The 12,118-nt window shown below is 36.2% G+C and overlaps 1 protein-coding gene across 7 annotated transcripts in view; it reads right to left on the bottom strand.

The window, feature by feature from the left end:
* VPS13B (vacuolar protein sorting 13 homolog B) overlaps positions 1–12,118 on the bottom strand; it is a 426,582-nt gene that overhangs the window by 207,385 nt on the left and 207,079 nt on the right. For all 7 annotated transcript variants that reach the window (XM_064392805.1, XM_064392810.1, XM_064392794.1 and 4 more), the window contains one exon: positions 6,504–6,631. In XM_064392805.1, coding sequence (XP_064248875.1) covers positions 6,504–6,631 — 128 coding nt within the window. The remainder of the gene's footprint in view (positions 1–6,503; positions 6,632–12,118) is intronic.

Here is a 12,118-nt window from a genome sequence, read left to right as displayed (position 1 = left end):
TGTACTGAAGAAAAGTTCTTCCGATCACATTTGGTTTATTTTACTTTGCTGTCCCGAGAATACTGAAGTAGAATCACAAGAGTTTCACCCCTTTAAATTCCTGATGGAAATTCCTTTTTTACACAAGCAGCTCTTTGCTACTCATCTCAAACAACTGAATGGGAGCTGGACCATGAATTTTGGTGGGCTTTAAATGGTATCATCAGGCCTCCATATGTGTGGTAGATACACTCAGCCCCCTTAACAAGACCTGCAGTAGCTCAGTACAAGCTCCAAATGAGGTAAAGGCCTGAGCTGTAACCAGGTCAAGAACTCCAGGAAACCCACGAAGAGCAGAGTGACCCAAGGAGCATCATGCCTGATCATGTGAATAACACTTGAATGTGTTTTTTCCAAGACTCAGTTATCAAGGAACAAAGGAAGCTGTGAGTACAAGGAGTCTCTTGCACATCCTTCCCATTGCATGCAGTTTGACTACAAGCCAATGACAGCCTAAGTGAACTGCCTTTGACTCTCCCTGCCAGGCAGGATGGCTGCACAGCAGTGACCTCCCCTTGAGCTGGGACACCTTTCAAGGCTGTTCTGAGAGGCAGAGAGGCCTTTCTACTAACAACAGATCTCTGGATGAGTTCAATTCAAACTTCCCCTGGTCTGCACACCAGTTACTCTCCCCTTGAACTGGGATGTCTCCCAGCATTTGGGATTCCTTATCGGAGACTGTTCCTTCTGTAACCCAAGGCAGAGAGGTCTCTTAACTGCAATAGATCTGATAAGCTGCTGATAGCATATTAAATTAATACTACTGAAATCCACAGAGGTAATTCCTTTAGACAGATTGTTGTCAAAGTCTGAGACTAAGACCGGACCTAAGATCCATCAGGAGTTCAGAAAGCAAGGGGATCTACACTGGACGACTCAATGGAAGGACTTCCTTCTCTTTGTATTTCTTCTCTTAGATATAAATTGCTGTCCAGATCAGATCCAGCTGCACCTAAGCCACATCAGAGACTTGGCAAGCAAGGAGGTCCGGTCTGAATTTCATGACTCAGTGTTTGGGTTCCCTTACCCTTTTCCATCTTTGGCCTCCATGTAAATAATGCCAGATTTATTCCAATTCTATTTTCCCTTGTATGTTTTGATCATTAGTAAATGACAGAGTGAACCTTGCTATTGATCTTCAATGAGTTACACCTTTATGAATTCATATTAAAATCTCTGCTAATGCCTTTGATGATGATTATTTAAGTTACTCTAAATCGCCCATTCATGACAAAATTAGTGCAGTCAGCAGGATCCTAAATCTGGATTCACTAAAAATTGACAACATGTAATACTACAGAATTGCTTACAGATATGGTTGGCTTACCTGTGTTTCATTTAAGGTTTTATATTATTAACAAATTTTGCAAAACATTACTGCAGGATTTTAAAGGCCAACACAATGAATGTATGGCAGAAGTCCACATTTTAGAGCAAACTGTGCAACGATTATAATCACACAAGAAATTACCAGCTTGAGTGAACGAGGGCCCAATAAGTGCAAAACTGAGTTGCACCTGTTGAACTTCTTGGAGGCAGATTCACAACTATCAACTTCAATGGAATTTGTGTACATTTAACTCACAGAATCTGGAAAGTTGCCTACCACAAGTTCCACTGAAGGAATGGAAGAGTGCACCTAAAACGATAGAATTATATGCTGGACAAAAGTGAGAATGTGTGCTACAGATTGCTTCACCAATCAGAAAGTGTTTCAAAATATATGTAATCCAAATTCTTAAAATTAAACTACATCAATAGCATATATTAAAGCTATCATATAAATCTTTTTACACTTTTTAAATAACTGTTAAACTGTGTGCCTAAAATTGTGAATTTAATGTAAGATGTGACTGATTTATGTAACTGAATATAAATCTGCAGCAGTAAATCTTGCATTAATGTAAGGATCTGACAATCCAAGGGAAAGAAAATGAAGTAATCTGCCAGTAAGAAGTCCTCAAGCTGGGGGTCAGATCCTGTTCATGGAAACCATCTGGTTGGGACCCTCCAAGCCACACCAAACACAAATGATCTTTTAAAAAAATATCCTATTCATTAATGCTTCGCAGCTGCACTGAGTGTTACTTCATTTTTCCATGGCAACATCCTTTCTGTTTCAAGGATCTGATTTCAGTTTTGGTAGCAACATGTTCGTTTGCCAATACTGAACACATTCATGTGTTAAAGAGAACGAATTATTACATTCTTGAAACCGGATCACCCCCTATTTTCATTTCTATTATGTCAAGGCCTATACATGCTAAATAATGTATACTAATGATAAACCAATGAAGCAAGCAGTATTTTCCCTTCTACTTCTAAAACGTTAAGTAAAGCATAACTCTACACTCTACACTTTTACAAACATGTAAGTCTCAAAATGTCCAATGACTCTTGCATAAATAGGAAAGTATTAAGTTACTGGAGTATTTTTAATTTTATTTTATAAAGAGGAATGTTGTTCACTAGAGAGAAGACTGAAATAAATACTGCTGAAAAATTAGGTCTTCCTAACTAAGGAGGGTGGGTTGGAGGGAAGAAAGCAAAAGAAGTGACTGCCCAAAAGTGTTATGTAGAGGGACAAGTTGTTCAAGTCTTTACAGCCTTTCATGATAGTGATAACATGAGAAGATTCTCTTTCATAACCCACATTTTACAGCTACATAGATCAATTAGAGGCCCTGAAGACTTTCTACAAGGCGACACTTGCAGAAGCATGACTCTCCAGGGAAGTTGCCTTGCTCTGAATTAGTCACCAACCCTCATCTGCTCTCAGCAGCAAGGTACCATGTTTTTCTGGGTACAGAATATCACCTTGCAATGACTCCCCAGGCTGCAAAGAACCCCTGCTTGCACACCTCGTGCGAGGGCTCTGGTGCACTCAGTATTGTAAGACTGTAGCCCAGCCTCCAACACCCAAATTTGTTCTACCATTTGGACCATCTGCCCCTGAGCCAGACATGCAGTGTTTGTCACAATTTCAAAAGGCAGAACGGAAATTCTTGTTTTGAAGGTAGACAAAAGTGAAAATGCTATAAATGGAAAGCAGAACACGTAAGTAAAAGAACTAAGAGAGCAGGCTACCTATACATAAAAATGACCCTAATTAGGATCAGATACATTTTCTTTGACCACTTAAAATAGTGTCATTGTGCTTCACAGTATTCCTGTACTTTCCTAAGAAAGCTTTTAAACCTTTTAAAAGGTTTATTTAGTTACCGAAAATACAATTTTTGTTGGTTTGTGTTAAGTAACCAACTTAAGAAATAATCCTATCTCATGATTGCCAAAAAGCTGCTGAGAGCTGTAACTGCTAAATTACAAGTCACAGAATCTCTTCCTGATCCCTGGATAACGACACAGTTCAAGGAACAGGAACTCTTATCAAATCTGTCCTTCCCTTTCTTGCCTTTCAATGTTTCACCGCGTCAAAAATTTTTACAAATTATATGCATTAAAGAAAATAAAATTATCAGTAGTTTCAGGAAACGGATTTGTTTTTTTCAAATTAATTCAGGGATATTTAAAGGCATGTGACATACCTAAGTTTTATATGTAACAAATACATTCTTATGTAGTTGGCACTTGTTGCAACATTACTCACTAATTAATTTATTTTTAATACAGATCCTTCATTGTTCTCAATGGAATTCAGCATTAACAGCCAATTAAAAATAATTGTGTTTATACTGCTTCACAATTTTAGCAACTATTAGTATGAAGAACATGTGAAAAATGAGTATTACCCTCCTACACAGAGTAACTGCCAAAAGGACTTCAAGGCTGCATATAAAATCCTACGACAACTAAATAATAAACCAACTTTTTATAATTAAATATGCAAGTCTTTTCACTTAAATACCACAACTCCAATGCATAAAACCTTCATGCAATATTCTATCAGAAGCAAGCCAGGGCTAAGGCTAAGCAAGTACCAGCTTTGGATCCAAAATAAACTTTCCAATTACTTTGGTTCCAAACACATTTACTTACTCTAACTTCCACTAAAAGAATAATCCTTTGATGATTTTAAGTTATGAAGTTCAGTTTTATCTGACGACAACTGGAGACTTTTCTGTTCTAAAATCATGTAACTAAAAGATCCAGGAACATGAAAATTAGCTTTAGAAAAAGAAGAGTCTAAATGCTCCAGCATTTAACCAGACAAATTATTCTAGGAAATTTCCCTTATTCATGCCAAAAAATAATACAGAAAATCTGTAAAAACTTATAATTTAAATATAGTTATATATGTTTAATAAAATGAACATTATGTATAATAAAATAAATATAATATACTTGAATTGCAATACAAAGTCATGATATTCATTTTTTTACCCTCTATACATCGCCTTGCACAAATTTCCCATTTGGGCATGTATTGAGAGAAACAAGCGATATATATGGCATTTGTGTTGAAAACCATAATAAATTAGACACAGGGACTACTAATAGTAATAAAAAGAACAGCAAACTTATCTATAAATCCTTCGTATTTCACAAGAAATAACAATTGCAAATTTGTGTGGAAGCACGTTCTCGAACTTTCCTGCAGTGCTTCCCTGGAGTCTGTTGAAATGTTTCTCTGATAACATGCAATAAACTTCTGGGAAGGTACTGCAAATACCTTACAAAGTACAGTGAAAGCATAAGGATGAAACAAAGTGAATTCACAGGGGTGTTTAATTTCAACATAGATAAAACCAAAAAATATAATTTCATAATCATAATGATGAAAATAGAATCCATGAGCACTCTACCAAAAAAAACCCCAATCCTGTAAAAAGCAAATCTAGAACCTCAAGCACCATCAAAAGTACCCAATACAAAAAAATCCTCTGCCAGGATGAGCCCTATTCTGTATGTTAGGTCAGAGCAGCAAGGTATTTAGGAATTACTCTTTGAGACAACCCCTGCCTACCACTGTCACCAGTCTTCATCTCCACAGAAGGAAACACTACCTCTTTTTGTCATCCAGTAACACACAAACTTCATGGTTGGTGCTTTACTCATTCCTCAAAACAAATTCAATTTGCTGGTTGCTCACAAAAACACGTACCATGAAAAATGTAGGAGCAGAGTATTGCAGTCCTGATTCAGCTTCCCCCTTTATGAAGGACCCAGCTCTGCCTCGCTGGCATTGTTATATTATTGCTTTTATTATGACTCAAACTGCAAGCTGCATTTCTACAGAGAGTTTCACTGTGCTAAGTACCAGCCAGACACCTAACAAAAATACACTGCTTCCTTCAAATAGATTACAAATTCTCTCTCTTATCTAGACATTTTAATCTACAGTGGTGAGAACATTAAGAAAGAAAAGAAAACAAGCAAAATACTCATGAAATAATGATGAAAGAGAAGGCTGAAAATGAAAGAGATTTAATGGAAACCATCTACTCAAATTCACTATGTTCTGCACACAGGTGACATGTCTCAAGTTCTTGCTCAGGCAAAACCTGAACCTTTAAACTTTTTAAACTGCAAATTTTAAGTACTTTTTACATGAAAGAGGAATGACACATGAAAGAAGAGTGACACAGACACATTCTGGGATAAGCTTGCATATTATGAAATATATTGCTTGATAGGAGGAAGGAATAAGCATTTAACAATTACTTTCTGTAATAATGACAAAAAAACTTGCCCAAAACTGTAATTAGGACTTCTCCTTGGCAGTTTTTTGTGACTTTTTTAATAAAAAAAATTACTACTATATCCTGATGTACCATAAAATCCTGATCTGACAGAATGAATGTATGGTTCAAGGGGCACAGGTCATAATAATTCTAAATTAGAATAATTTCTCAATAAGCACTTGATAAGTACTGGGAACAACACAGTCATAATTCTAGCACTTCTAAGCCATCTAATGTTTGTTCCTGCAATCTTAACACTGGACTCCTAATATGGCATCTATAATTCTACACAAAAACTCGGCTTTTACTGATCAGCAGCTACAATCTAGAGCAGTATAAACCAAAATGCTTTAATCCCAGCTGCCATCTCCTTGTCCTTCATGAAAAAGTAGCCAAGTAACCTGCTGAGCCTTCACTGTGTAACAACAGCAATTGTATCGTACACCTCAGGAAAATATTTATCATACACACTTTCCTGAAATAGTTTTAGAAAAGAAAGCACCCTGCAAATCTAATTGCAGTGTTTATGATGCAGAGAGGTGTGACAAGCAATTTTTATTAATATAATTTTTGAAGGATCTTTCCCTTCAAATACAAAACAGCATTTCAAAACCTAATATTTTAAAACCAAAGCATTCTTTGCTTAATTTACCCAATATCTTACTTTATTTTTCATTCTCTCAAACTTTGAAACTACTGAAATAAGACAATAAAACTTGGGAGCTCCTTTAAAACCCCTCTAATAAAAAGCACTAGGATGCATAAAAAGTATCATAAAGTCTGGAAACACATAGAGGTTTTTTCACTTCCTTTTCATCTTACCTGAAGTGTAAGGCACTTAACTGCATTCCACACTATTCCAATAAATTCTTTCATTCTTTCCTCAGGACTTCTGCAGTTTTCAGATGAGTTCAGCACAGTTTTCACAGGGAGTGACAAAGGACGAGATTCTAATGCAAACAAAAAAAAAAGTCAGTTACAAAAAGAATATATAAGTAAATAATATACTTACTGATAGCAAAGAAAAATGATTACTCTACATTCTGAAAGTCTTTCTCTCACTGTATATATCTCACTATGCACATAATAATAATGTGTCTGTATTAGTTTTAAACTTGTCAATACAACTGCACCAGTCAAGTCTTGTGAGAAATACAGCACAATAGAATTAAATGTTCCAACTTCTTCAACATGAACTGCTAAGAAAATATTATGAAGAATGTTTGACTTAAACAAATTAAGACAGTTTTCAAAGTGTGATAACCTATTTGATGATGCAATTGAAATTCAAGAGGTTTTCACATACATTGCTGCCGGTGTCATCTAAAGGTATCACCTTTCTAAAATTGTATGAAATGACAGACCACATTAAATAACAGCCTTTAATTCACTTTCTTTGAAAAAATCCCTTAAAAAATGAGTATGCATCAAAAAAAAGGCATAGAAATTAAAATATTTTCTTACTTTGTCAAATTTTAAGGCAATAAAGTATGAAATATTTCAGCAAAATTCAATGTTTTCTAATAAAAAGAGTCATTTCCTTAAACTGTTATTTAAAAACATGAACCTGAAAAGATTTTAGAAACCTTAAATTAGATGTAAGCACATTAGAACTTCAAAACAGGACTGTGAGTAGTGCATAGTTCCTTCTGACATGTTTTACAGTATATCCTCCTAATTGTGTATTGGGATACCCATAGAACTATTGTCAGCTTATTTGACATTTCTAGTGTTGGCCTACATGTTGTTGAGCTGACTAAACTGCAGGAATAAATTACAAAGACTTCAAGACTTAAACTAAATTGAAATCAGAGTGTGGCAATTTATGTCTACAAATCTTACAACTAGGAGAAAGCTGTGGCATGAAAATTACAGAAGAAGTCTTTACACAAAATTTTGCTATCAATTGATCTAAGGAAAGCAAAAATACCTGGTCCTTGATATGCATCACTTGTTCTTCAGTAATGCAAAAAAACCTGGGAAGATTTAAAAGTGAAACATCTAAGCGGGGAACTTCTGCCAAGAGAATGCAATGTTAATGTCACTGGATGAATTAATCTGTGACATTTTCCCCATCAAAGCTAGGGTTCACTAACTCTAGATTATCAGAAAAAAATCCCTCAACAAATAGTATTTTTAATCATCTTAAAGAGAAATGTTCACTTCATTGAACTGATGAAGAATCCAAAGATTTGGAAAGAGAGGTGGTCAAAAGAGTGAAAGAGGATTTTTGTGGCTGCAGGATAATTAGTTCTCTCAGAGATTCCTGGCTCCAATTATGAATATGTTAGAAGGATATGGAATGAAAACCGGATCATGAGAGTGTAAAAAGCGTGACATTTCAGGATTGTTTGTTGTCAGCTGTTCTGGGGAGGCAAACATGTAAATTGTCCATCTGGAGAAGCAGCGTGCAAGAGCTGTTTTATAACATCTCACATGGACAGCTTCATGCCATGAAGTATGGCCTCCATCCACATTACAAATGGATTAAGTTAAAACCAAGAGATTAGTCAAGGAAGAGCTGTTCTCCTTTAACTTATTGCCCCACCTCAATTCACACCATCTCCTGCGCAGTCATGCCCTACACTACACAGTAAGAATCAGAAGAGCTTGAGTACCAAGAAATATTAAAACAGGAGTCATTGAAGCACAGAACTCTGGAACACAAGTGTGGGTAAGGGTGAGAACGGCACACAAAGTCACTATGAGACTCCAGGAACTTCACAGGTAGGATGCTTCAGGTCAGGATGAGTTGATAAATACAATGTAAACCTACATATTCTACAATGCATTCAGCAGGGACTGTCAACACACTACATCACAAGTGCATCTCTCATGTGTGGGATTTAAAGTTAGATTTCATTCCAATTGCCCACATTTTATTTGCAGGAAAACAGTGCTAATTCTCTCTCAATTAATGGAGTAGCCAGCAACAACAATCTGTGAATTAAAAATAAGATTAGCTGACTGTAGTATCTCCTGGTTTTCTTACTTTATGTGTAATTAAAATCTGCAAAATTCCAGGAATATCCACAATAAAAACTGAGCTTTGCTATAATCCCTCAAGTTCAACCAAGAGATCAAAAAAAAGAAAGTCTCAAAACCCAACAGACAGATAAAGAGCCATTCAACCATAAACCATGGAAAATAGAAAAGGAATAAAAAGTGTATCAGACTAGAAAGAAGAAACAAGCAAATAAGTAACTCCTGAAGAGAAAAGAAGAAAGCAGTACTTTTTTTTCCCCCCTATACTGTAAATCCCAGAATTTTGCCTGAAAGGATGCTGGGAAAGAAGTGTCTTAATTCCCTGTAAGGCAACGAGATGAGGAGATTACACTTGCTAAGATGCTGTCAGGTGTGGCTTCCATCTGTGTTTGTCCAGTCTTCTACACTAGACATGTAGACTGGATCAGCCTCATCTGTCTCAGTATGAAGGTAATTTACTAAATTATGCTACTTAGCTACTACTGAACTGAAAACCTTGAAACATTTCCTGACAATGTAATCAGTCTTCTGCTCAACCCAGGTGTCAACAATAGCTAAATAGAAAATATTATTTGTATGAAACATTTCCAAATTGATGAGGGGACAAAAACCCCAACAAAGTGGGGACTGCTTCAAGTTGTACCAGTTTAATTAAAAAAAAAAAAACCCAGTGTACAGGAACGCAAAATGCTCCTATTTTTATCTTTTAGACCCTTATTGTTTAATTGATGCTTTTGCAAACATATATACCACATCAATTGCACATAAGCTGCCACCCTTACCAATTTCAGAACACACTGGTAATGAACAGACTTGTAAAAAAAAAAAAAAGGACTCATTGAAGGAGCATTTTTCATAACTGACTTAACAATTTCTGGTTAAAATACAAAGGGAGTTCCAGCTCAGCAAAATTAATAATTTAAGTACTCACTTTGTAGGACATGCCACCAAGCAAGACTCATAGGTATAAATTCCAGATAAAGGTGTCTTTTTTATATAGATGTCTCCTTCTTTGTGTTTTTTAGCCTACTGGGAATGAGTGGTTTTAGAACTTTGAACCAGAAAATGCATAAGTTTTGAAAATAAAAAGAACTGTTGCGAAAATGACACTACTCTGTGCTATTAATATTCAGTAACTTAAGAAATAGAAAAGGGAAAAGAGAACTTCTGAGGTTTGGGACAAATTGACATTTCTTCAAATAATTCAACGCAGAAAAACCCCACACATCAAGAGACTTCCACTACTGGGTTGAAGAATATCGATAATCTGTAGGCACTGATGGTCTCATGCTTTTCTCTCTCCTTACAGCTAGCAAATAAACTAAAGAGAAATACCTTTTTCCTGATTTCTGTATGGCACAGACCTATCAGCTCTCAAGCTCTCTGGCACAAGATGGACTCATTTTTCCTGTCCCACCGTGTGCCTCAGATCCCTCATGCATGAAGAAGACAGCAGCTTCTTTCTGGCTGGAAAAGGTCATCCTGCTGCAGGCAAATCCACAATTTCACTGCTGCCCAAAAGCTCAGAGCACTCCTTCTTCAGGACAGGTCCACAGCCAGCCAGGCAGGCAGCAGGATCCAACTCTGTTGTTGGAATCCTGGAGCCTGAGAATTTTAAACTTTCTCTGCTTAAAGGCACAGACCACAAGAGAACACTACAATTGACCTTAGGCTGTGGAGAAGACTTTAAAAATTGATTGGTAGCACTGGGATTATGGGTGTGTAGTTGGTTAGAAGTGTGTAATATCACAGGGTGGAAAACTTAAGAGTTTGGGATTTTAGAATACAGAGATAAAGATGAAGCAAGATGGAGGTGTTAGGGTGGAGGCAGGTTGTTCTTCACCTTCTTCTTCCCTCTCCTTCATGGGTTTCGGCAATGTTTTGTAATTGGACAGAAAAGCTCACATTGCAGGCTTCCAGGGATCAGTTATTGGGTTAAAAGGGAAAATAATCTAGGTGTCCTTTCTTAATCTTAAAAGACCTTGTAACAAGAGATTGTTAGCCATTTTGTGCCTTCTAATGAAAAGCTGCAGAACTCATGGTTGTGAGTTTCACTGATAAGAAATTATAAACACCTGAGTCTGAACATGAACTACTGTCTCAAGTGCCTTCAATCCAGACCCAGAGAAACTGATACTTTTTAAAATCCTTCCTATCTTAATGCACCATTTTTCCCACCATTCAATTTCAAAGTTACTCAAAGCAGCAGCTCAGTAAAACCATGCGGAGAAGCTCAAACCTGCATTTATCAATGTTTTCTGAACCATCAGTACCCTTCAGAACTAATACTGATGTTTTGTTTTTGAGGTCTCATAAGACAAGCTATTCACCACACCCATTCCTGGATGATACTTGAATTGTTCATTTTCCAAGAACAGACTATGTTAGTTAATTACTTTTTGAAATTTACATTCTCCATTAGAATGTTTGAGAATGAAAGCAGTACTTAAACAACAGCAGGAAGTCCTTTTAAGCTTATTAAAATATGCAATATATTTGCCAGCATACTGAATAGTCTTTGCATAAATAATTTCTTTACTAGCCTTTGAGCATTTTTGCATTCCACTTTACTAACAGTGCAGATAATACATTACTTTTGTCAAGATAATAACTGAGCAACACAGTCCCTGACAACTCATGAGAGTGAGTCCCTTATATGCAGGGAAATGGCAGCAGAGAGGGGGAGTGACTAAATTTGTGTGCTCACACAATGAGTTATCAGCAGAGTAAGTGTTAAAACACAGAGGCTTTTAACATATATCAATAAACAAAGACAAATGTGATACTAATGTTGTGCAACAAAAAAGGATCTTTCTGTGTGAAAGTGTATGTTGGCTAGGGAATGCCTATGGTCAGCATTTTCTCCCACCAAATTCCTAATGATTGCTGCACTACTTCTGGCAAAAAATACCTATTTAGTTCTGGGAACAAAAATAAAAGACCACTGACAATTCTGTACAAATCAAAACCAGCCATTCAGAGGCCAAAGTGAGCTACTAGATTAGTAATTACAAAAATGTGATGTTTGTGTGTTCATATCTAAAGTCCACGCCTGAATTTCTCTTAGTATCACTTTCTATGCCAAATACAATTTATACAATGAAGTAAGAATTTCAGCTTTTGGATCTGCAGTAAGTTCTGATAAATGTAGATTTCTGCCTAGTACTCTGCCTTTTTAAAAATACGCATAAAGTTCCTTAGTCTTATAATCTCAAAATAAAAAAAAAAAATGTGTTCTCTCTCAACACTGAATTCCTCCATACAGAAAGAATGTTTGATATACTACATTGGCTTTGAGTTACTAATGTTTCTGATACTCACACAGTGAACTGAAGAAATCATGCCACCATAACAAAAATGTTAAACATTTTACTAGCTGACAAAACTCAGAAAAATTCATTCTTATACAGATATTTCACTGTCCAGAGATTTCAAACTTTCTATAAATCACC

Source organism: Passer domesticus, chromosome 1, assembly GCF_036417665.1.
Source record: "Passer domesticus isolate bPasDom1 chromosome 1, bPasDom1.hap1, whole genome shotgun sequence".
NCBI classification, from domain to species: Eukaryota; Metazoa; Chordata; class Aves; order Passeriformes; family Passeridae; genus Passer; species Passer domesticus.
This window is presented reverse-complemented; position numbering and strand designations above follow the sequence as displayed.